Source organism: Pseudopipra pipra, chromosome 18 (assembly GCF_036250125.1).
Source record: "Pseudopipra pipra isolate bDixPip1 chromosome 18, bDixPip1.hap1, whole genome shotgun sequence".
NCBI classification, from domain to species: domain Eukaryota; kingdom Metazoa; phylum Chordata; class Aves; order Passeriformes; family Pipridae; genus Pseudopipra; species Pseudopipra pipra.
The window spans coordinates 11,010,146-11,037,162 of record NC_087566.1 but is presented as its reverse complement, the minus strand read 5'-3'; the positions used below and the strand labels follow the sequence as shown (position 1 = coordinate 11,037,162).

Sequence of the window (27,017 nt, the reverse complement as noted above, 5' to 3'; positions counted from 1 at the left end):
ATCTAGACTTATCCATCCAGACTTACCCATTCACCTGCAAGCAGGTTTAATAATTGCTTGACATATAGCAATGAGACTGGGTTTAACTCTTGGGAAGCTGTTCTGATGCAAGACAGAGTGAGAGAACGGAGTACATCAAAAGTGGAAAACAGGAAAACATTTTCATAATGCAACTGTTTGTCATAGCAACTATTTTACACAGAATCATGGAATCATTTAGGTTGGAAAAGCCCTCTAAGACCACTGAGTCCAACCATTAACCCAGCACTGCCAAGCCCACCACCAAACCCTGTCCCCAAGAGCCACATCTACACATCTTTTAAATACCTCCAGGGATGGTCACTCCATCACTGCCCTGGGCAGCCTGTTTCAGGGCTTGACAGCCCTTTTGGTGAAGAAGTTTTTCCTTGTATCCAACCTAAACCTCCCCTGGCACAACTTGAGGCCATTTCCTCTTGTCCTATCGCTTGTTACTTGGGAGAAGAGAATTATAACACTCTATGATAGTTTACACTTTGGCCATCTTAAACACTTGCACTTAGATGCCAGGATAGCAAAACATGAACACAGACAGCTAACACAAAAGCCTAAATAATTTCTGAAGCATTAGTAAGAACACTGTTTTCCTAAGAAAGGCAAGAATAAGTACAAGTGTTATCTAAACAGATTTTGCAAGAGTAGATTCATTTAACTCCATCCCTTTAGGTCCCATCGGGAAAAAAATGTAGTAGTCACAGATGTACAATAAAAATAAATGTCTTCCTGCAAATCTTTAATCTTACTGAAAGCTGCAGGCCTCTAAGTGAATGAGTAATATCAAGCATTAGCTTGCTGAGAGGTAAAGAAGCAGATTTAAAAATTAATTTTCCAACCCCTGATTTCAAGTCCACTGTTGTGTTCTACAGACCTTCAGAGAGCAACATCAAGTCCATATTATTTGGGCTTAGTCATCCATTTTTGGTTTTGGTCAGAAACAAAATCTAAGCCATGATGAGATGGTGAGGGTAAACCCCCCTTCTCATTTTGCTGTCTGTTCACTTTGAACCCCAGCAGGTCTCTTACTCCTCTTGAAAATATTTCATTTATCCACCTCCTGAGCATCTGAAAGTATTGACTGATCTCCTAGAAAAGGAAATCCACAGGTTTATTGCTGAGATTTCAGTCTCTAAGATGGTGATTTTATTTTCTTGAGTTTGAAACACGGATAAACTTGTCCAACTCTGGCATGAATCTTTGATACTCTAAATCTTTCCATTGATAGCTTTTTCTGAAGTTCATCTCCCTACACACAGCAGAAATACCATGTATTAGCTCTTTTAGTCTCTTGGCACCAAGAGTTTGATTTTGTATCTCTTTCATGAGTCAAATATTAGAACCAAGCCAAGTTTTCCAGATTGTTTGACATGGTGCTGTCCCACTGCAGTACAGTTTTGACAGGCTCCCTTGCTTTATATTGACTCTGAAGTTTAATTGAAGCCACTGATGGCACAGAGGTTTGACAATTATTAGCCCAATTAGTCCTTATTTCAGCAACATACTTTACCACCTGCAGATCTCAAACATTTATTACCCTGTCATGAAGGTGAGCTTTTATTTTACAAAGCAATTTGTTTCTCAGAAACTAAGGGGAAGCGGAGGCAATAACTTTATCTGAAGTGTTTACACTGCTATTCACAGTCAATAGTGAATAATTGCTAGAGTTGCTGATATGTTTGTGAAGACAGGAGAAATTAAATGAACCTATAAACTTCCAGGGGCAAGCTACCAACCCAGAAAAATTAGACTGCAAAATTCTCAAATCAATCCTTTTTTTCCCGTTTCTCATTATTTCTAACAGATCAGACAACAAAAAGGCCCTATGGTTCAGATCAGTTAGGGAACCCAGTTCATGGTTGCTATCATATAATTTTTTACTATGGTCAGCTACATATCTGCACAAACTTTTACTATGTACTTTTTCTTATGTGGGTCTTTCTTTCCAGCACAGCTTTAGGAAAATATAATGCCTCTGTCTGGTCATGGCAGGTTATGTAAACTTTTCCAGCTCTGAAAATAGCTGTGCTATGAAACAGAAATTACAAGAGAGCAGAAAAATCAAACTACAAGAGCATGTTGCATATTGTATTTGATGCTGCAATCAGCTTGTGATTCCATGATTCTATGTCACCTTCCATGAAACCAGCTTTATCTGTTGGGTAAATGGGCTTTCTCAGTTCATTAGTTTGGAATTCTTAGTTATCCACATCTTCTAATCATATGATGCCTAAGTGTTTATCAGGGTCTACATCTTCCAAGCTTCAGTCACATTCCACTGAAATCAAAAGGAGCTTTTCATCCCAGGATGATGCCATCAAGCCTGTCTCTGATCTCAGGCAGCTCTGCTCCATCCTTGAGCTGAGCTGTTAGAGAAGATCAGCCTCAGGTTTCACATTTTCTTAGACTCTCCTGTCATTTTCTGTCAATCAATTTACAGCAAAAGCCAGAAATTTCACTGGCTCTCTCAAGTCTATAGATAGGCTTCTAAAATTGCCATCAACCTGATTATGCTGCATAGAGACTCCTCTATTGTAAGGTCAGAGAAAAATATTTTGATCATCTGATCTGATCTCCAGACTGACACAGGCAGTAATACTTCCTTAAATAGCCTGAGGTACTAACTATACTGAAAATGTTGTTTTCTTGAAGTCTGTGTTGAAGTCTGCACTTGGTGCAGCTTTTTGGTTTGACTACTGCTGCTTGCAGTCTCTCCTCGACATAAGCTGTGACACTGACCACTAACCAGAGTGTCAATTAAATTTAAAAGCCTTTATTTTTTGTAGGTTTAGCCAATAAATGTTAGTAACCAGCCACTGAAAATACTGCAGCTAACAGATAGAAACTAACACAACACCAGCATCACCTCTGCAGCTCTACTGCTGAGATTATGAAAAAAATACTAATCCTATGATTTTTGTACTGAGATTGTTCTGCACCTGTAATAATGTGAAAAAAACCCTTCCAACAGCACCATTTCCATTTATGTGAGGCAACTGCTCTTTATGCTATACACAAACTATCAAAGGGAATGTACAAAAATCTGGGATTCCTCAGATTTTGGTTCAGTACCAGTCACATTTGGGGGCTGGAAGTGTCCCATTCTGCCACTCACTTAAATCTACCATTAAATTCTTTTTCCCACTGATTTAAAGAGACTGTTTATGTCCTGGTGTTATATTTAACACGAGCATATGTTTCCTATGACTGAAAAAGAATCAGTACAAAGAATATTCATAAGAAGTGTGTCCTATGGAAGAAAGCCTCAAGGGATTCTGAAGAGCCTGTTCCATTTTAAGGAGTACCTTGACAATGTATGGCCTGAACACCAAAGATGTTTAACAGTGATGCTTCAAATGGATTATAATTTCCACTGTAGGGCATGTGCTCTTTCTTTACATTCAGGCCTGGGAATCCTGAATTTGACAGATCTTGGAGGATACTGCTAAAGATACAGGCAAGAGTTATCAGGAGAAATATCTCCCCCCCCAAAAATCATCAAGTGCCTTCAGGTATGGAATAGAACTTCATGAAAAAAGTCTTAAAAAAGAGATCATAAATGCCATGAGCTGAACGAGATTGGACAGTTTTATCTGCATAAAAGCTCGGGATGTTCTCAAATGCACTTCATTGTGCAAGCCCACACAATCAACATCACATTCTTCTGAGAAAAACTGCCTTCTATTTTTGATAGTTTTCTACTGATTGCTCCAAGTTTAGTAGAATTTTAAACACTTTGAAACTGCAAATCCCCAGAAAAGCAATTCAGTGGGAAATCCTAATTAGTCCATGGAAAGTGCAAAGGTACAGCCAAAAAAAAACCTGCTTCCATGTGCAATATTAAAAGAAGTGGAAAGTGGAGGCTGTCACCAGAGATGGACACAGAGACAAGGCTGAGAAGATAAATGAGATGAAACAGTCCATAAAACCAATACTGAATAATCTGATGCCAGTTTTCAAGTTATTATTTAAGAGGCACAGATGTTAGAGTCACATTTTAGTTTGCTTTTCATGTACTTTATGAATTATTTTGCACTTTTGCATTAGTACACATTAGGCAAAAAACTGTCTCTAATATATTAGAAATTCACTTTAGGGGGAGCTTCCCCCTCCTCAATCTGTTGACTGCTCATTTAATCATAAAATGGTTGACAAGAGATCAAATCAACACTAAGGCTGAGCTAGAAAGTGACAAATCATTTCACTTCAGAAAATTATTAATCTTAGTGGCACTGTGTTTGTGTGCTGTGATTTACTGAGAACAAAATACCCTCACACTGCTCAATTTAAAATTGACACTGGCTTTGACTAATGGCACCCAGTTACTGGTGTGATAATGCCATTGACTGGTGAGGATTCATTTGTAACAGAGGGAACAGCTGCACTATCAGAGATCAGATTGATGAATATAATATTGGAACATTTTTACCACAGGAAAATGCCTATAAATTATTCTTTGGGGGGAAAGGCAGCTGAAGCAATTAAAGAATTGCCCAGATCAGGTGGTTTAAATCAGGACGTGTGCCTTACACACCATTACTTTGGTGAGAACAGAGACAGGCTCTAGACCAAGACCAAATTATAAAACATCAACACAGCCCTTCTTCAGCAGTTTGTCACCTCATCTGCTCTTCTGCATCCCCAGTTTCTATCCCACAGATAAAGCACCTCATGCTCAGGTATTGATGCTTTGGTTTAAGTTAACCTTTAAGGGACACTGACCCATTTGTTGTGACCATTTTTGGTGCAGTTTAACCCTGGCCAGACCAGAAATTTGGAGGCAGTCTGGGCAGTTTACTGACCAGATTAATCCTGATTGACATTCTGCCATTTTTCATATGATTAAGTCCATCTTATTACATAATTAGTTAAACTTTACATTCTAAGTTTCTGTCATCCTTGACACCTACTAAGAATAAATACAGTGGACACAGGAAAAAAGTTAATTTTACCTGCACGTTCTAGAAATCTGTACCAGTCAAATGTTTCACTGGGGGTTGTCTTAATTCCTGTGTTAAAAAAAAAAAAAAGACAAGTCATATATTTGATGACCCCTGGGTGGCTGAACTGTGGTTCTTGAAGCCTTCAGGTCTAAGAAAACAGTATTTCTGTCAAGCACACTTGTGAATTCCATACACAGCTGTTCCCATCCCGAGCTTTTCTCATCCCAACCACGTCAGGTTGCCTGTACAATCCTTCCATGGGCATCAGACTGAAATTCAGCTGGAATTTTTGCACAATCACACAGTACATGAACTTCTTTAGCAACCCAACCATGCTAAATTTGGCCTTTTAAAATCTACATATGAGACAACATCATCAGAGGGAGCACATTATTCCCAAACAGACACAGGGCAGGCTGAGACCCAAAGTCCTTAACATAAAAGATTTCATCTCTAGGTTAATTATTACCTCACAGGAGGTTTAAATACAGACTAAACATGGGCTAAACAGGCTTCACAATGAATTATTTCAACATTAGAGTTTTGAAAAGAATTTTCTTTTCTTTGAAAGTGAAATATGCAAAATGGAACGAATTTTGGAATCCACAGAGAGTTATTTTTAGATAAATAAAATTAGAAGCTGCAGCTTAAGTAATCACACCTAAAATACTGAGCTGAGTGTTCCCTAGACTAATCACTGAATTAATACACTTTGGATTAGACATTTGTTGGGTGTCATTATGTGGGAAACTCAAAGCATTTAAAGGAATCTGGAGTTTCAGAGAATAATTATTCAGCATAAAAACTCCTGTAGACTTTGGAAATAGCTCATTGTTACCTTAGGTGTCACCTAATCTTTCAATTCCTGCTGTAAAGCATCTGGGAAAGCTTTTTGAAAAGCACTGAGTTGAAAATTTAGGCTGAGCCCCAAATACTGCCTCAATATCAATGGCAAAAAGCTCAACTCCAGAGGAGTCAGGACTTCAAACCCCACACCCACTTCAGCAAAATATTTCTGGGGCAAAGAAGGCAGACACATAAACATACAGGTACTAAACACGATTCAAATCCACTGAATGCCTTACTCAGCATTTCAAAACTCTCACCTTGAGTTTGGACATATATTTTCTTCCTCGCCTCTGGCTTTAAAGAGAAGGAGAAGAAAAGTAACTTTCACAGTTCAACATAAAATATCTGTTCAAACTTCAAAAAACCCAACTAGTATAACAAATACATGTCAGTGTGATTTTCTTTTGACTACCAAAACTCAAAACAGACTATTAGGAAGATACATTTATGTAAAACCAAAAGCTAAGTCAAGCAATGTAACTTATATTTACTATGAACATTTACAGAGTCAATGAATCAATTTTGCAATTAACACAAGGACCAAGTTAGTACAAATATATATTTTTAGTTTATCTCTGTATCCTTTCTTATGATCCTTATCCTGCTTATTGCATAGAAAATTGAAATACAGAATAAAACCATTTTCAACTAGTTGAAAAACAGCCCTGGTTCCCCTCAAAAAATATCAGTCTTGAAAGACTGGTTTTGAAAACACAGCCTTCATTTATCCACAATAAAATTTTTAAAGCTATCAGTTTCAGAGACTGCTGTCAAATATATGTAGACTTGCCTATACAGGAAAACTGGCAACTAGTAGTTATTGCAGAACATTCACAAACAGAAATTGCAAAATAAATTACTTTAAAATAGCTATAGTAAAAGAGGTAATTACTGCACTTCCAAAGTCACTCCTGAAGTGTTACTCTGCTAGTTATTTAATTTAGGTGATTAAAGAAGCAATTTCATATTTTAATATCTTTCTATAACTCCAACTGTGGATTCGTGGAATGTATTTTTTTAATGAAAACAGAATTAATTCAGAAACAAACTGCTAAGCAACCAACTCCTGGATCAGTCAGCTCAGAAAATAGGAAGCCACAGAAGCAATTTTTTTTAACTTGCAAACATTTTGGTTTTCCCCTGTCACTCCTGTGAGACTCCCCTTCAGTCCCTGCCCAGACATAACAGTTACTGGAAATGAACTGGAAAAAGGAATTGAAAGAAAAGAGATCATTAAAAAAGTGAATAGTGACCAGCAAGAGGCTCACAGATGGGAAGGAGGTGGTTTCTGAGAATCAGAGTGAACTTTGTCACAAAAACTACATGAAAAATACACATGAAAATGAAATGGGGGGGAAAAACAACACTTCATGCTACAGTGGATTGAGGATGTTCTATGGACTTCATCTGTCAGAATCTATGTTAGCTTTTGTGTTCAAAGGATTTAAAAATAATAAAAAGAGTTTAATACATTATTACATAATTGTAATTATTACTTAACATTAGACCTTCCCTCCTTTATGAATAAGTAACATTTTAAATTATACTGGATCTTCCAGTCATAAAAAGAAACCCCTTGCAAACAAAGGAGAGGGCACTGCAAGCAGGAGGGCAACTTTAGAATTTAAATTTGCAGTGGGAGAGCTGAAATTCAGCACTTGGACACAGCAAAATGGAAGGTGGGAAGAGCAGAGGGCAGCTGGAGCCAGCCTTGCCCCCACTGCTGGCACACTGCACAGCTCTGCCTCACACTCAGGGGGGTGAAGGCAGGCCTTTAGTTCCTTAAAACCACTAAGTTTCAAAAATAAGTTTAAGTTAAGCGTCTTGTTTCATGCTCTGCTGGACCCCAAATGGCTTATGGTGAGTAAATATAACCCTGCCAGGGCTTGGATGATCAGGAAGAAAATAGCAGGAATGCTGGGTACCAGGGCGTAGAGATGCAGTCACACTTTATAGATCAATTTTCTGTTATGTTCTTCGTTTTAAATGGGCTTCAGGAGGATGGAAAATGAAATTGGGCACTACTAAAACTGGCTTAGGTAATTCTCATGCACCAGTTTTATGCTGTTGAAATAAAACACTGACCATAAGCATAAGATCTTTTACAGTATCTCAGACTCACCTGGAGTAGAGATTATTACGAATGCTGTACTTCATAATTAAAGGTAATTCATCCAATGTAACAGAAAAGAATTTGGTGGCAGATACAGCCCTTGAGCACAGTGCAACTGCTTACATGTTTGTAATTAAAATTCTTAATTGACTCTCTTAACTAGCAAGGCACACATTAGAGGAATAATGCAGTTCACATTAGTGGGAGTTAATATGGAAAAAGTGTTAATATTCCATGACCTAGGTATGGAAAAATGTATTCCTATTCTTCACTGCTTGAAAGGAAACATGTGGCCTTTGCTCTCACCCTTTACATGAAGATGCAGCTGGAACAGAAACTCCAACTCCCAGCATTTAAGATACAGGTCAGCAGGTGGAATTTCAGTTTAGGACTTGATAGACTTGCCTCCAAGTCCTTGTCTGCCTCAGACCTCCAAAACACTGAATGAATCTCACAGGCCCAGAGCACAAGGGTGTTTGGGTAAAATCAAAGTTTGGTGCTAGAAACATCTGAGGTGCTGATTTTGAAAGGATTTCAAACTTCAGTTTTGTTTCTCCTCCTTACACCCTGTTACTTTTGTCCTTTTCTTGCTTAAGATCTATGACAGAAGCTGTGCCCTTCCACATTTACCCATCATGAAGTTCATTGGAGTAACTATTAAAATCAAGTTATATTCGTAATATAAAATACCAAACCCTATGTCTGCTCATGTATCCTTTTAATGCAGATAGATTTTAAAAATCAATTAATGCTGAAACACAGTATTATATATTCAATTGTTGTGCTGTGCAAGCTCCACCCTAAGTGATTATTTTGTAGGCAAAGGTGCATTAATGATTATATTATGATGCAAATTAGAACTGAAGGGATACCAAGCACTAAGTTTCTACTTCTTCAAGGATTTGTCTCAATTTTCTCCACTGGCAGCCTGCCATCAACTTAACCAGGTAAAGGTGGAAATGTTGACCATCTGTTTTCAAACAAGAGCATCAGATACTAAAAATAATCACACTGAATGTCTGAAGAGGACTTGCAGTGCAGCAGATGCACTGATGGGACCTACTAAAACATAGCTTCAAATTCACCCCTGCAGTTCACCCACCTGAAGAAGTTCATTCTGTTTCCAGGGTTGACAAAACAAGTATTTTCAAATTATTCTTCAAAATTCTATATTATAACTAATGCCATCTAGAGGAATTTTGGCAACAGAAAGTTTATTAAATGATGCCAAAAGAAACAATATGGCATCAGGAGAAACTCAATAACAACAGTAATGATTAGTTCCAAATGTTACAGAGAAGCACTTGCTAAAATGCTCTATACTCTTTTCAAATAATAAACAGCTTTTAAATGCCAGATCTGTTTGACCTGTCGAAGCACATAAATATGAAATGCTTTCTCTGAAAGGAAAAACAGGAATAGCAAATATGAAGATTACTGCAATTCTTTAGCATTATTTAGAAAACATTTTAGGAGAATACATAGCTGCTAATACTCTGAGCATTACCATCATCATGTAAACATACCCACTCTGCTGCTGCCAGTTCCTTCATTTCCACTGTGAAAGCCACTGCAAACCTAGTTAAATGGAAAAAAATAGTTGGGATCATCTGCTTAGAGTGTTTAAACAGAAAAACAGAAAAGTACTTCAGAAAAAAATCTTTATAAGAACAAAGATCAGAGGCTTACAAACATTATCATAGATGGAAAGACAGAAAGCAGGCTTTGAATTTGTTTCAGCAGAAAATAGTGGTTAAACAAATGGCTCTTCAGGTTTAACAACTCAGAGCTCTTGGGAAGGTAAAGTGAGGTTTTCTCAAAGTAAGAGAAAACCCAAATAATGGGGACATCTCCCAGATTATCTAGTTTAATATATGGAGCATAGAGCTGCAGAAGGAAGTTGGCATTTCCTGTTCCTACATCACTGCAGGTGCAGGAACCCTCTTCAACCACAACACGAAATAAGGAGGGAGCCAAACTGCAGCTTGTTTCAAACTGTTGTTGGACAATACCCAGGGCCAACTCACTGCAGCTGAGTTTAATTCAAATGAGCAGAGGGATTTTTTTAAACCCTTCCCCAATGTTCTCTCCTTATTTCTGAGTAGTCAAAGCTGTCAATGAGTAACAAACTTAGGTGTCTTTGAGAAATGTGTGCAGTGGGCTCTCATTCCACATAACAGAGCAGTTATGTCAGAGACCATTTAAGAGCAGCATTGATGGGAACACTTTTCATTATTAGGTGTCTCATTACAGCCAACAGAAGGCTGATTTCTAAGCATACCAGATAAACAAGTTATCCCAGTTATTACTGGGACCCTGTTGTAATGCCAAGAAGTCAAAGGAGATATTTTAATGGAGTCAGAGTCAATAAAGAATCCCTCTTCAGAAGAGATCTTAAGATCATGCTGGGCTTTAATGTAGCTTTTAAGTTGCAATGAACCATAAACACATGCTTTGAATGTTCTTAAATGGAACTTTAGTGTTGACTGGACCCACAAATGGGGCCATTTCTGAAGATTATCAGTCCTGTGGGACAGAATGTTTGAATGCCTCCTTCATATGAGAAACTGTGTGTCTGGTTAGCAAAATTCCTGTTTTTAATTACTTGTATAGATGTTGAATATAAAACAGAGGTCATCACATATTGAACTTATGACTCAGCGTTTCTTTTTCATGTAATTTATGAATGTTTCTGTCCTGAGCCAACACCTCAATGGTTAGAAATAAAGCCCAACACAAAGTCCCAACCAGAACAGTGCTTTTCCATTGGAGATGTTATATTATAATCTGAGGACATGAAATCACAGTCATTCATTAGAAGTCACATAAATGCTGAACTATAACTCCTACTTTTGTTTGTCAAAACAAACCTTCTTCCCATACTTTTTTTTTGCAGTATCTGCTTTATGATACTACAATGAATTTCTCATATACAACTTGACAGCTTTAAGGTTATTAAGGCCTTTGCAAATGCTTGTTTTGTCAAGTTGCACGTGCTCCCTTCCCAGATTTTGCAATTATTCTTTCAATACATCACATTAACAAGCATAAAAAGATGTTTCTCCTAAGTCTACAAAACACTGTTCAATAGAAAAAAATACCCTAGAGGAGTACAACCACCATTTAGAGGAATTTGATTAAAAATGAAACACTCATAAAGCTAGACAGTGTTCAATACTTTGTTTTATGGAATGTGGTGGTATATTGTACTGGACAAGTAATCTACAATTCATGATACTTTCTGCTTAGAACCCTGCAATCAATAAAGAAAGAAAAAAATCAATGTTTCTTTTAATAACTATGCAATGAATAATACCAGTGATGAGACTGGAGAAGAGACACATTCAGAATAACTTCTAGAAAACTGAATTACTTTTTCTATAGCAGAGAAAATATTGTAAACTGCATAACGATGCAGTAATACATTTTGAAACATCATAGGAAATCCAAGATATTAGCATACTGCAGGTTCCTAACTTAATTATCATTAAAAAACCTTCAGTAAAGCACAGGTTTTCCATAAGCTGTTTTAGCTGTATTTGTGACAGACAATATTTTAAATACAGAACTGGATCAAATGGACATGCTCAGAGACTCTGGTTTTATACATTTTTCATTTTGTGCAGTGCTGAAATTTAGTTGACACATTAGATATGTTTGTTCCTTCAGACCTGTTTAAAGAATAACTTCTGATTGACTGATAACAAAAGTAAACAAGTATATAAATTTCTCTTGAACAGGACCTTAAGTTGCTTTCAACTGCAAGTCACACTAAGTAAGAACATGCCCTAATGATTTTTCCATGAGTGTGATTAAGTGCTGTCTTTAAAGCCTGTTTACTTACCACATTTTATAGGGCACTACAGACAGAACAGCACATCCATGCCAGTGTTAAGTGAGCTAATAACAGCCAGAACATAGAGTGGTATTAGCAAAGATAAAATGAGGAGATGAAAGCCTGCTGCAGGTTCTGCCTGAACCCAAATCCCCCCTGCAACTCAGCTGCTGCAGCTCTCTGTGTTAGCTCGAGTGCTGTGCTGAATAAACGGGGAGTATCCTCATCTGTTCAGCCAGGTATTCAACCTCTCTTTGGGAAAGTGTGCCAGCAGTACCACTGGGTATGATAAGACATCCAGAGGCTTCAATTTTATCTCACCTTGTGCAACTCAAGTGCCATCAAACAGACGCCCTTCTCGCATCCTTCCACAAGGTGACTTTTCTTATTAAAAGGGTGGAAAAATAATCCAGGAAACAAAAAGCCAATTTGATGTCATCCAGTGAGCTAAACCTGCTCAGAAAGCAGCCCAGTCCTGGCACAGGGAAGAGTGGATCACACAGCCACAAGCAAGAGAAAGGAGGAGGAGAGGAAGACAGGGAGCAGCAGAGTCACCTCTGCCATCAGTGAGCTACTGCTCTGGCTACACATGCAGTGACAACCTCAACCTGTATCTTAATAACACTTAACTATTGAAGGAAGCTTTACATACATTAAATGCTTTAGTTTCCAAGAAGAAAAGGGCTTACTCGCCCACCATGGACACGATCAAACACTGCTGAAGTCAACAGACCTCTGGATCAAGCAGAAGGAAACTTCTTTTCTGGGGATGTTGAAACAATGACAAATGCTTGAAAGCCTTTTTAGTTTTTAGACCTTTCCTCTGATTTCTCATCACTTCCAGAACTACATTTTATGACTACAGTGACATGTCACTAGAACTTTTTCAGATTTAAAACACCCTGAAAATATTCCCTTGTCAATTCACCTAAAAACTGAGAGAACTTGCTTAAAGACTGTCTTCAGTCTCCTCTTCTTTGTTCCCGTATCCAGGGAAAGGATGGCATTAGCAGGGGTAAAAAAAGAACAAAAGCTCCTTATACTTGAGTGATCCCCTTTTCAATCAAGCCCTCTGTCAATAAGCTAAGTGTGAGGGAGGGCTCTGAGAACAGGTTTGATTCTGTGATGCAACAGGACAATGCCAGTTATTTTTAGTTGTCACCTCACTTAAGTCAAACTGCTGAGAACCCTGGTCTGTATGTGCAGATAGCACTTAATGCCTAATATATGTTAGTTTAGTTCCAATACAGAATATTTTATATGTTTGAACATATGTAACTTAACCCAGAATTTACTAAGAAACAGATGCTTTAAAAAAAGCAACTTGGAGCAACATTCAGCACTTCTGGAAACAGGGTCCAACCTTGTTTAGGCTCCTGATATTACTACAGTAAGAATTAATGAGAATATTCTTATCTCCATCACTAGCAAATGTTTATTATTTAAAAAATCATACCTCTGCCACTAATTCACCATTAAGCGCCTCCACTACTAAAACTTCACTATTTAGATACCAAATATGAGTTATTTCATGGCCAGAATAGTTCTGTCCAAATGGCAACTGTATGGATATTGTTGGAGATACTTAGATGTGTATTTTTTTAAGGGGTCTACCCATAGGGTAGATTACTTTACAGAGCAATGTGCTGCCAAATCCCAGGTTGAGTATTCTTACTCCTATTCATCTCATTTCCTTCACCTGCCTCAGAATTTTATATCCTCATCACACACATTATTCTAGTTCTATTATTCTAGACAACAGTTATGATTCAGTACACAAAGCAGAGGATTAGTTAGCCCAGATTTCATTAGCTTTTAATGGGATTTCAGTCTTTTTGAAAATTTACAACCCAAGAGATCAAGTTTTAGCCCTACTTCTGCCAAGTCTTCCATGGACAAATATGATGGAAGGATTAAATGATAGACTACATACAGACTGTATTTCATGAAGAAACTGTTCTACTTTCATCACTGAATCATAATATGTAGAGATCATAGGGATTTCAAGCAGTCTAGCCTTTGTCTGCTGCCCTACACATCTCCCAGTGATTCCAAGCACTTAGGGAACACTTCCTAAAAGATCTGCCACTACAAAAATGTAGTTTCCTTTCCTCAATCTTCCACACATGCTCTTACCTGGCTTCCTCCAGCACTGCTCCCATTACCCGATGTTTCTCTTCACTTTTGACGTCTTCATTTACATCTGTCCCACCAAAGATGATTCCAAAAGGAATTCTGCTCCCTGCAAAGCAATGACTACAATGAGAAGCTGGCCCACGTGTCAAGGTAATGAGTAGGAGTGGATAGTAAGAGTGCAAAAGTACATTAATAATATTGTACCATGTATTTAAGCAAAAGTGTTTGAAAAGGAAACCTGGAGAAATTTGAATTTTTATGAGTTTGGCACTGACACCCCCCATACAATATCTATGCACTTTCACAGTCTGTTGTATAGCTATGAGATTTTATTTCCCTTTTCCATGCTTATTAAAAGCAATCAATTAGATTCTAAACTTAGCAGCCTACCAAACAGCATATATATTTCAAATGTTATTCACATGTTAAAAAGATGTAGGATTGCAAAGTTTGGTCCCAGGTATCCAGTCCCAGCCACTGTGCCCTCAAGCATACCAATACTGTGGTCTGGGTAACTCTCCTTGGAAAGCTGGTTACTGAAATTATTATTATTTTTTTAAATATTGACTTCTTAAGCTGATTTTACTGCTACAAGAGGTAGAGATGGAGCCACACCATTGGAAAATGCCACCAAATTAAACAAGGCACCATATTGTGAACCTGTAACAAAACCACTGTCCCAAAGAGATGGATCTGTGTTTATAATTGGTACCAAGACCTCCTGTGATCACCCAGTTTGTGGAGGTTGTTTTAGGAAGTCTCACAGTGCTCAAACATTACAAGTAGAGGAAGGTGTGTCTGCCTGTGGGAGTCTGTGCACAAACATTCAAACCTTAGAGCATCAACAAAATCATATATATCCCAGTGGTGTCTGCATTTGGTAAAGCCTAGTTTTGACACATGGCATCAGAATAAATTAATCTTTTTGTACCAGTAAAGCCACCAAAGCAGGGCAGTGTTGCACTTCAGTGCTAACAGCAGCTTGACTGACACAGAAAAGCCAAAGACCACTTGGATGACAATCCAAAAGCCAAGAGCAGTGTAAGATTCCTTTCTAATTGTGCTGCTTTTCTTGGAGTCAGGTTATTTTTAGCCACTGAGCAGTAATATTCTCTCCTGAAGCCAATCAAGACCACAATGTTTGCTGTCCATTGTTTCAGCACTGGAAGGGACTAAGTGGTCGCTTTTACACAGCATTCAACTAACAAATAACAACCTCCTGGTGGCTGATTATTACAGGCAGAACATAATTTGAAATTCCAAATGGGCTGCAGTTTTGTAAAGGAAACACTCTCCAGTCTACAAAACCTGGGCCTAAGGTGGCCCATCCAGTGGGTTTTGCAGGTATCCATTGGCTGTGACAGCTGAAGGCAAGATTTCCTCCTGACAGAACGGGAGTAAGGAGTGAAACTGTACTGACACCACACTCTGAGTATCAAGAAAGGCAGAAAATATCCTTTGTTATTTCTCATTTGCTGTCACTGGACCAACAAGAGGTTCCTGTGCTGAGGGAGGTTCTCCCTTTTGAGACATGACTGACCTTCAGTGTTCATGGCTGCAAAAACTCTTGGTGACAGGTCCTATAAACACCCACAGTTCCTTAGGGGTGTGGGGGTGGTTAATTCAGGGAACTCTCCTAATTAAAATCCATGGTTAAAAACAAGCAAATAAGGAAATCTTCAAAAAAAAGGAAACAAAATAAATATGCTGATGAAGATTGAAAGTGTAGTCTATGTTTCACATTTATATTTGAAAATTAAGTGAGCTGTAAGATGAGGATTTATTAGCATTGCTAATTTCCTCATTACTAAATGAAACAACAAACACAACAAATGAAAGACTAATTACCATTCTGGCTACTTAGAGAATTTCCTTGACATTTTTAGATATTGTGCTCTAATGTTTGCAGGTGAAGAGAATTAATGTGCACTATCAAAGCCCCACAGCACTAATCTTCAAGAGGCTGATTTTCTGTAATATAATATAAAATATGTATTGCATTTCTAATAAATTTAAAAAGCAAATAATTACTATGTCATCTATTACATGTGTTGATCATACATCCCCACTCATTTAAACAAAGTTTCCAGGATGAGGCCCAAAAGATTGGTAGTATGGCAGCAGTGGCAGTATGACTAAATTTCTAAATGTTACAGGAATCAGGAGTGTCCCCTGAATCACTTTTTTCCTCCATAACTTTTACATTTTGACCATGATCATCCCAGCACCCTTACTACTTACTGTCTTGCCTTTCACAGGTTTCTGGTTTATTTTTCTCACAGTTACTGCAGATGCTTTTGGGAACAGTGTGACTGATTTATTTAAATTACTGAGCTTTTGTAAATCATTTGAGTACTGGGCTTTGCAGGTCACTTGGGATTTTGAAAGGTAAACAGCAACAGCATTCAGGCACTGCTATGCAAGTCAAACTCCAATACACTTTTGCAATAAACATTTTAAATTCAACCTTATTTTTTGTTCCTTAGCAAAAGAAAGGGGAAAAAAAAAAGAGAGAGTTCTCAGACTTTCCATAAGCCTCTTCCAAAATAATTCTAGGTCTTGTCAAAAATCTCTTTATTCCAGTAAGAGAACTCTTAATACATATGTTACCAGAGATCATCTTGGATTGTAGGGTCCCATCTGAAATCAGAGCTCCATTGTAACAAAAGAAACAGAAACATGCCAGACATGATAATTCAGGCTTTCTGAAAACCCACCAACACAAACTGCAGGGGCACTTCTGGAGGGTGAAAACTAACAACAGGACTTACACTGAGATCTGATGAAAGTATGAAATTATGAGCCTTTATTCAAGTGAATAGATTGATATAATACAAAGGTGATCTCAGAAATTGATACACATTTGCAATTTCAGTAGGTGACAGTGTGTAATTTTGAAAGCTGGTGTTTCTAGTGTATCATTAATGGCAGATTAAATTTGGTTGTAGGTGGCCAGACAGAAACTTTTGTTATTTGTCTGATAACATTTTGACTCCTATGGGTTGGCTGACAGGGACAATACTGCAAAGTTATTTAATGTCCAAAAACCCTGACTCACTTTTGAGCAGAAAAATCAAATTAGCCTCTCTGCTTTCTTCCATTTGACCTCAGCTATACTTAGCCAAGCCACTGTCCTCTGAAAGAACACACTTGCTGAGAGTATCCTAATGTTAATATCACACTCTTATCTTGGTGTAGTTATAGCACTTAATTACGAAATGCATTATGTGCTTTTTAAGTACATCTATTTAGTTCTCTCCTCTCTGGATCAAATCTCCCACAGAGAAAGATGTTCAGCATTTCTGAACATTTGCTGAAGTGGATAAACAGAATAATGACATTGTGTGTGGGTTTATACATTTACAGCCATGTATAAATGTTCCTATTCATTCTCTTCTCCTGCAGTACTTTTTTAAGAGGCATTTTTATTGGAAAATAGAAAGAGGATTACCTTGCAGAAGTCTGCCTCCTTTATAAAGATGAATGGCCAGGGCTGCATCAAACTTGTCTGTGGAGGTGAGATCAGCAATTTCAACTGGACTTTCATACAGGAAAGCATCTTTGAGAACACAGATATGACCTGCAGCATGTAGATGACTCCTTCATTATTGGAACAAAGAGAAAAAGAATAAAAATTATACTTATCAATGTTGTAGGCATGGCAGAATATCAAGCAAGCTTAATCAAAACCTTTCTCCTTAATAATCTTTGCTCTGACATTCAACTTCATGCTAGGTTTGTTCAAGCAATGATGGACCAATTTAAAAAGTTGTTTATTTTTTTTCCTGGAAAGTGTTTCTTACCTTCACCATTGTAAAGCCTTAGGCACACTTCCAAGCAACATAATTTGCATGCATTTCAAGGCCAAAGCCCCATCAACATAACCTTTGAAAATCAGCAGAAATTAAGTATGACCAGGATCTTTCCTGATTGAGCTTCAACTTATTATGCTGAAAAGTCTCCTTTTGAATTGAGTGTTAGACTTTGTTCTTAGAGATTCTCAGATCCTTGTTCTGGAGAGAGGCCACCAAGTGAAGAAAGCACAAACACATCCAGCTAATCAATGCTACTAAAACTACAGAACATCCAAAAAAAAATGAATACATGAAGAAAACCAGAGAGTTGAATTGTATTCCCTCTCTGTTTGATTGTGGGTTTAATTGCTTCTTATCTTCGCTCACCCATTTGTAAAACAAATGGATAATTGAAGTATAAGCAAAAAACTACACAAAAGTAATTACACAAACACCTTCACAGCCTGTTTGAAAAATCTCAGTTGCTAGAAAGAAAAAAAACAACAATCCAAACCAACAACAAAACCCCCTCAGTGTCAGCTTACACATTCATCTTTATATACAATGGTTCTTCATAGTAAAACGTTGATTCAAAGACTGCCAAAGACAAGAACCTGATTGATTACAGACAGCTTTATTCCTCCCACTGAAACCACAATCAGTTATCAATGTTTCCAAGGACATCAGCCAAAAAACATACAGGAGAAAATCCATGTTTTGATAGAAACTAGCACACTGCCTCTCCTGACATGCAGTGTTTCCACTTTCTACATTATAAAAAGACCACAAGAATGCTTTCTGCCCATCACACATTATTCCAGTTGATTTATTTCTCGTCGCGTATTAATTGTTCTGGCATTAAAATCCTGCAAACTCAACGGCTTCCTGGATAATGGGGCTCTTTCCTTTCCTGATTATTTCATATCCTCCCAAGGAATGTAATTTTCTGTCCTGCACAAGTTAGTCATTACTGCAGAAATTGGTGCTAAAAATGCTGTAAAATGTCTCGAGGCCTTGGAAGGAATGTGTTAGCACTATATCAGACAGAGCTCCACTGGCACAACATATGGTGCTGTATTTCTTCCTTATCCTAAAAAAGAAACTCCTTTTACTTTTAACTTCGCTGTTTGAAGCGAGACCAATAAATTCTAATAAGTACTAATAAATAATAAAATGCAGCCAGATTGTAAACTCCTTATTTACACTGTCAAGCAATTATTTCCATCAGCTGTCCCACGAACTGGCTCCAAGTACCTGCTTCCCTCTGGAAAGAGGCTCTCAATTTATATCTAAATAATGATGCCCAAATCTCACAGCTGTGGAGAGAAAATCTCTCGGGCAAATACTCGGGATGCTCGTGTGTGCATTCCATAATTTCACAGGTGCTCATTAACCAGTCTAAAAGGATTTTTTTCCCCTCAGTATTGCAATTACCATAAATCACTATCATGTACGAGCAATATGTTTGCATATTACAATTAATTTGAAAATAACTCCCTCAGGACATCAGGAATCAAGAAACTCAGCTAGGATTTTCAATTGAAAGTGTCTTTTGTTGGTTTTTCGGGGTTTTTTTTAAATATACTAGGAATGAATACTTTTCCTCTACAGTTTCCACAGCTTCAAATCTCACAGTGGAATAACAGCTGTTTCTGCAGTAAATAGAGAGGGAGTCCCTCGAATGTTCCAAGGCTCAGAAATTGTGGATTACCCCTATTACTTCACTTTCTTTTTTTTTTTTTACACATTTTTATTCTACTCAGGAGCACGTAAAGAATTTGCATACATCTTATGAAGGAAAAATTACCAAATTATTCCCAGAATAATTCAAACTCCCAGATTTAAAGAGGCCTTAATCCCATAAAGATTCCATTGAGTTCAGTATCATTAGTCACAAGCTTCAAATTATGCATATATGGAAATATATATGTGTAGAAGCAGAGTTATTGGCTACCATTTAAGTACTGAAATTTAGCCATATTTTCATATTTTCTAAATGACTTTTCATCTTTACAACCAAAAAAAGCAGATTATGGTTTTCACACATATGCTCTTATCAAGGAACATGATAAGAGGGTGCTGCACAGTTATTGCAGGAGATTTTTTTTTGAAGACTGATCTGTCTATGAAGTCACAGATGTCCCTGAATGAAGCCAAGACAGAAGAGATACATTACCCATATCTTCTCTCCTCCTGGCAACTGTGTATTCACATTATTTTGCCATTCCATAAACAAATACTTTCTGAATGAAAAATAAAAATGAACACGTCTCCTGCTGTCTGGGAATCAAAGACAGCACTGGAAATGCTAAATCACAAGGCTACATTTTCTGTCACAGTTTTTTATGCAGTAGATAAATTTCCAAGTAAGTGTCTTAACAAACAGTGATTATTGCTTGGATCCAGAATTTGCCTTGCTTTGCCATATTTTTCCCTTCTGCTGAAAGTCTCATGGAATCCAGTGCCATGACCTGGGGAGAATAATATTTCTAAAATGGATTTGGGCTGTCAGATTCCAGCTTTTGGGTGGAATTTCTTCATTTTTTTGTAGGAAGAAACTCTCAGGGAAAACTTTAGGCATTCCGTAAGTGTGAAAGATCATTTATCAAAGTCCATTATATTGGTCACTGCTTACACTGTGATATTTATACACATCTGAATATTGGACAAAATATTTTCCAGTCCCGCTTATTTTAGTATTCAGGAAATAATTTTGTTGTTGTTGTTGTATTTTTTATACTCTTTGGAAATCATGAAGCTTATAAGTGAAATTTGTGTCTTCTCCAGATCTGTATGCAGAGAGATATTGCTACAAGGAACAACCTTTTTCGAATATGTTTTCACTTCATTTAAGATTTCTATAGAAAAACATTTTTTTCTAACACAACTATGAAATACCAAATGATGTTTTACACCGTTTCATTTTTTATTTCCTACAGTATTGATCACTACTTCTCACTTTTCCTGGCCAGCAGTCTTCCCTCCTTCAACAGGTTTTCACATAAGGAAACAGTTTTATAGTTCCAAACACATCTTGGTTGAGGTTAAAGCACAGCAAGTTAAAAGTATGATTACTTTTAAAATATTATGGTTGTGAAACTTGCTGTATTTTCTGTGATGTCTTCCTTTTAGAAACATTTACATTCTAAATTTCAACTGATGTTTCAAGGGAGTTACTTGCAGACAAAGAATGTTTGATTTCCAAAAAGTTCCTGGTAGGTAGACACACTGACACTTCTTGAATGGCACAAAATAGGCTTCATCCAAAAATATTAATTATCTCTTTCCCTTGGCTGTCTGTTCTGTAAAGCAGCTGTGTATCAACTACTGTTAAATGTATATGGCCCAATTTAAAGCCTATTAAGTGAGCAGAGCCATTCCACTGCCTCTTCTGAAACTCAGCCAGACCTGAGGATTCACAATTCCCACTGAAGCTGGTCAAATTACAGGAGTTGAAACCCTGCATGATCTTCTCTGTTTTCTTTGTAATTTTCCTTTTCATACTTGTTAAAGCAACGTGTTCTTCATTTTATTTCTCTCTCAAACTTCTCCTTTAAACAGCATAGACAAATCATGTTGGCATGAATGGAGTATGAATAAAATTCACTGTGAGAAAGATCAGAAAGGAAAAAAGTGAGGGAAGATGGGGAGCAAATTCTTCTGTGTTCTGAAGTAACGGAGCTTTGGAAGGACAAAATTCTGCAAAGTTTAATCCTGTCTTATAAGTAGGTCCTGCCATGCAAACAATTTTGGGAAGCAGCAACAATGTCAGCCATGTAAACGATTGCATCTCAGTCCCAAAGGTGGAGGATGAGCAGCATCCTGCTCTGGGAATGGCCACACAAAGAGCACCAGGAATCTCCCAGCACCTGCATCAACCAGGGAGGAAAAAGAGCCCTTCTGACCTGCCATGAAGAGAAGAGGATCCCCTGCTGTACCAGTGCTCTCCTGCAGGATTGGAACGGTGGCAGACAGGGTAAGACTGAATGGAAGAAACATTTGGGCTCAGAATTACTCCAATAAATGTCTAAGCTAAAAAAACAATTGTAAAGAGGAATGATAAGTAGCATTGAATTTGTGTGTTTAATTCTCCTGCAGTTGATTACCTGAAGATTTAGAGAATGGCTATCTCAACTGGCCATTTAATGAGAACAAGTTCTCCCTCTCCAAAGGATATTTACATATTGACAAAATACTTCATCTAAATCTTTCTAATTAACCAATTAATTCAAGATATCTATTCCTCCTTACTACTAAGTAGTAAAAGAAGAACAGAACATTTCAAGGGGAAGAGAAGATTAATTTCTTTTCTTTCCTGACACCCTCTTTGATCTCTTTTCTAAGGCTGAAGAATGGCAGCCTATGCAAAGACTTTTACTTGGTGGTGTATCTTCTACTCATTGCTCATATTTTTAAAGGTGATTAAACATGATACCACAGTAATACGAATAAGGCCCACAGCACATTCATTATACCACTTGTTTTAGCAAGCTGATTTCTAGCCAAATTAGATTCTGGTACCTTTATCACCAGTTACTTGAGACTCAGGAAATGAGTATCTTATTTATGAAAAGATGAAGCAGTTATGGGAACAGCTGTAATATCACAAACATAGGATATGCAGTGTTATTAAGCCATAAAATTAATCTATGCTGGCAAGTGTCCAACCCGGAGACAATGTCACTGTTTCGTTTATACTTAAACAAAAGTTACCATGGTCCAATATGACAAAAAAGAATAAACAAATAAATTCATAAGCATGTATGCAGATACAACTGAGGCCAAATGTTTATTGGATACACATGCATTTTATGTGTATTAACATATGTATTACGAAGTTTACCACGTGGCCATAACCTCGGGTGTGGCAGATTAGTGTGAGAAGTGTCATGCCCAAGCCTTTGGCCATACCTGTAGATTTATTCATTTTATAATGGCATGAAGTCTTAAGAAAATCAATATTAGATGGAAGTATCTGCACAGGATGGTTTTAGTGATAGTTGTCACCTGACTAGCCTTTTAGTGAGGATGATGGACTTAATTGATAGCTAATACTCCATTTTTTCCCCTGATCAGAGGGGTTTTTTTCCCCTGAACAGGCTCATTTATATTATTACTATAAATAACAGTTATGGTAGGTTATGATAGGAACTGAACATGACATTACTCACTCTCAAGCACTATTCCTGTTAGAATCCTTTATCCAGCTTTATCAGGAACATGAATTAAATTGATCTTTCACTCATTTTCTTCCCACTTCAAGGTCTGTGTGCATGAGAAAGCAGCATCCACTTTGTGTAAGGTATTCCTACACTTTGTGTAAGGTACTCCTGGGAAGCAACAGGATCAACAATTGATGTACCCTACACAGGTCACTGCAGATGTGTCCATACAGCTGCAAATGACTGCATTAGCACAGTAATATGTTACACCATCTGTCAGCAGAGCTGCTGTAGCTCACCAAATCTATACCCTTTCCTACTAAAACACACTATTTTAGGCCACCATCACAAGTCAGAGCTGGAGAAGGCTACCAAAATTGCTGTTTGCCATGACTCACCTAAAGGCACCTTGCCAAGCCCCTGTACCTTGACACAGGATGCTCACATATTCACAATTAATCTCAGCGTAATTAAAAGACAGTTTGGTGGATGTTTGTTTGTCTGCCTTATTCAGACTTATTTTAACCAGAAATAATGCAAAACCTGCTTTCCACTAGATTAGCTCTGAATGGCTCCACAGTCTAAATGTTGGTCTGACTTTCTTCAAAATTGAATTGGAAGTGGGTAAGTGAATATTTAATTTGTAAAGGTAGAATAAATAATCTTATTGAGGAAGAATGAGCACTGGCGTCCTAAAGAATAACTAGTTTTGCATTATCCAGTGAGAGCAAAGGAAATGAGAATACCACAGAAACCACCACACAGGAACTGTGCTGACACATACAGGTATAAAAATGTGTGTTATAAACATAAGAATGAATTTGTTTAATCTCAACATTTTATTAACAATTATTGTTTTAAAATACTAAAAACTTCAGCTTTCTCTAGTCTTTATGCTCCATTTGCTTATATCTTCAACATCTGAGTGACTGGCAGGAGGCAGGTCTGTTCTACCACTACCTTATACAATCCTGCACAAATCCAAGACTGAACTTGGGGTGACACAACCAGTGTGAAAACTTAATGTCAGAGGACTATTTCTATGCATAACATTCCACATGTGATAATACACAGATCAAGGTCAGGGAAAACCAGCAATAGCAGAAGGCTATCCCAAGGGATTCACGCTAAGCAAAACAACTAAACTGCAGATGAGTTTTAGATAAGATGCAACCAAATCCTTATCTCAGGCCTCAAGAGGTCAAAACCATTGGGAAATCTTTTTCTTTTTAAGGCGGCTTTTTTTTTTTTTTTTTTTAAACAAAGCTCACGCGCATAGCAACGCTGTCAGCCACATCCTTTTCCCACATGTCACAGAAGGAGTTAAATGGGGGCACTAAGGATGTTCATGGGGCTCTGTCACAGCGCTGCAGACCCGTGTCCGTCACCCCCCGAGAGCCGCGTGTCGAATCCCCAGGATTGCCAGGGCAGCAACGGGAGCGGCTCCCGCACAGATGCTGCTCCGGGATGGCTTCTGTACAGACACTCATTGCCGAGCTCCCCGCTGCCCTTCGCACTGTCTCATCTCATCTCATCTCATCCCGAGCATTTCCCAATGCGGGCATCCTCGGGAAACCCACCGACCGACACGGGCTGGGCGGGGGCTGCGAGGGGCGGCCGGCGAGGGGACCCGGGTGACACCGCGAGAGCCGCAGCCCCTCCGCCAGCACCCGGCCCCGAGCAGAGCGGCTTATTCACGGGGTTTGCGGGAAGCACTCGGCTCCGCGCTCCCAGTGACACAAGGGACACGGTGATAACACAGCCCCGCTCTCAGTGGCACAGGGGACACGGTGATAACACAGCCCCGCTCCCAGTGGCACAGGGGACACGGCGGTAACACAGTCCCGCTCCCAGTGGCCCAGGGGACACGGTGATAACACAGCCCCGCGGCGGGGGCGGGCCCGGCCGTGTGTGAGGGCCCCTCTCGGCCGCCGCCCCCCGCACACCCCGCTCCGCAGAGCCGCCTCCGTGCGCCGGCGCGGGCAGCGCATGGCGGGCGGGCCCCGCCGCCCCCCGGCCCCGCAGCGGCCCCGCGGGGCCCCCTTTGCCCGCCGGGGAGGCTGCGGAGGGGCAGCGGCGGGGGCGGGTCCCCGCGGGCTCGCAGCGGGCAGCGCATCCCCTGCTCCGCATCGCACTTACTGTATCCTGGCGGCGGTGGTGGCGTTGCCGGTCTGCGCCCGCAGACACGCGAGCAGCAGCAGCCTCATAGCGGCCCCTTCGCTCCGCCGCCGCCTCCTCACCTGCCCGCGGCTCCCGGAAACAGCGCGGGGAGCGGGGGATGAGCGGGGGATGAGCGGGCACGGGGCCGAGCCCTGCGCCGACCCGCCCGCGGGGCTGAGCCGGCCCGGCTGCGCCTCGCCAGGTGTTCCTGGGCAGAGGACACTTGGCTACCGAGCCAAGCCCCAGGTTTGGAGGCCCTCCCGCACCTGTGAATAGCGCTGTGTGTTTTCATGATGACGTGCTCACATCGTGGCCTCAGGGAAACCATAAAGATCCCCGCAGAAGAGCATCGGGGGAGGTTGGTACCAAAACACTGCCTCCTGTTCCTCGTGTCGCCTTGAGCCTCCCAAGAGATGCTTCATATTCACAGTTATTAAAAACTAAGTGTGGATAAGGCACCGACAACCAGAAAAGCCAGAGGAATGTGCTAGTCCAAAGAACAAGGCAACGGAGTGGTCAAAGACCACTCCAAACATCAGGAAAGCCAAGTGATGAAAGAGAGCCACAGGGACCAGGGGAAAGGTCTGGTGAGGAACCACAGCCTGCACAGCAGCAGGCAGAATCCAAAGGTACAACAAAACAGGGAAGAGGAAAAGAACATGACCTCGGGACCAAGAAAAGTGTATCCCAAACTACGAAGCCAGTCTTCAGGATAAAAGGCGTTCACCCCCATTATAAGCAGAGAGACGGAGAGCGGATGGGTGGGGCAGCAGGCAGGAAGGCTGAGAGGCCAGTTTAGGGAGTCTGTTGGAGATTGACAGGAGACAGGTGGCTGATGGAAGATATCCATGGCCTTGAACCTGATTCAACATCTTGTAAAAACATTGAGAATGCATCCAGGACATTTGTGGTTGTGAGAAAGATGAGAAGTGGGGCAGGCTTGATTGAACAGAAAACTCACTTCTTTGCTTATAACCTGGTCTGATGTAATTCATCACAGGGCTACATATACTTATGTTTCCCCAAGGGCTGAAGAAGACAGAGAAAGGTGGTCTGCAGACTGCAGTGCCTGGTTATTGCAGCCTAAATTATTCTTCAAATCTTCCTTTTCCCTCGGGCAGAGGGAGAAAAATATGCTACATACAGAGAAAGGCTCTTAAATTTAATAATTTTTGAAACACTACTTCTTCAAATAACTTGTGTGGATCTCTGAGGATGACAGGTAGTCTGGAATTGAGGGTTTAGAAGTAAAGACACATACTGGAGCATGTTCTGGCAAATTGTAAGCATTTTGGTGGGCAGGCTCATGTTTTGCTAATGGGTCTTCATGCTGCAGAGCCGTGTTCAATTGTCTGCATCTCACTAAGTTAACACTTAGAAATAATCCAGCACAACATTGTTCAGACCATTTAAAACCCCATCCCAACTAAAAAATATGGCTACAACTTAGAAGAGCAACAAACCTTGCATAAATGCTAAAACCAGCATAAATGCTAATCTAAGGGGAGGCAGAACCAAGGTAGTTTCATCATCATTTCAGGAAGTGTTTCTGGCATGAAATTCCAGCCCTGTTGAAACGTAGAGGGCCAGGATTCTGGCCTTGAGGTGGCCCATGTGAGGCACATTTGGGCTTTTGAGAGCACTCAGCACCCTCACACAGCACGGGTCACCCAGCTGCACCACACTGAGAAGGGCTGGCTCTGGGTGTGTGTGCCAGCTTCACCCTGGGCCTAAAAGAGCCTCTGTGATCCAAAATGCAGACATGTTTTGGGTTAAAAGGAAGCTGCAGTTCTGGTATCTGCATGAGATACCTCATGACATACAGCCTGGTCATTGTAACTTTGCACCACCGTGGCTCCAACCCCAGACAAAAGCCATCCAGCACATTTAGTGTGCAACATCAAAGAAGACAAAAATGCAAACATCAAAGTAAGACAAGGCCTGCTCCATGAGAAATGAGGAAACTTAACCAGTCGTCCGAGAAATAAAGAG

General features: G+C 39.5%; 1 protein-coding gene across 3 annotated transcripts in view; it reads right to left on the bottom strand.

Moving 5' to 3' along the window:
* GLT1D1 (glycosyltransferase 1 domain containing 1) overlaps nt 1-25,389 on the bottom strand; it is a 50,062-nt gene extending 24,673 nt beyond the window's left edge. The window contains exons 1-6 of one of the 3 annotated variants that reach the window (XM_064675203.1): nt 25,292-25,389; nt 17,361-17,509; nt 13,910-14,015; nt 9,465-9,516; nt 6,083-6,119; nt 4,986-5,042 (exon numbers count right to left, since the gene is read on the bottom strand). In XM_064675203.1, coding sequence (XP_064531273.1) covers nt 4,986-5,042; nt 6,083-6,119; nt 9,465-9,516; nt 13,910-14,015; nt 17,361-17,509; nt 25,292-25,353 — 463 coding nt within the window. In that variant the 5' untranslated portion in view covers nt 25,354-25,389. Of the gene's footprint in view, nt 1-4,985; nt 5,043-6,082; nt 6,120-9,464; nt 9,517-13,909; nt 14,016-17,360; nt 17,510-25,004; nt 25,237-25,291 lie in introns of those variants that run through there. The other 2 variants (XM_064675204.1, XM_064675202.1) reach the window with 2 other exon arrangements.
* Between the last annotated feature and the right edge of the window lie 1,628 nt (nt 25,390-27,017).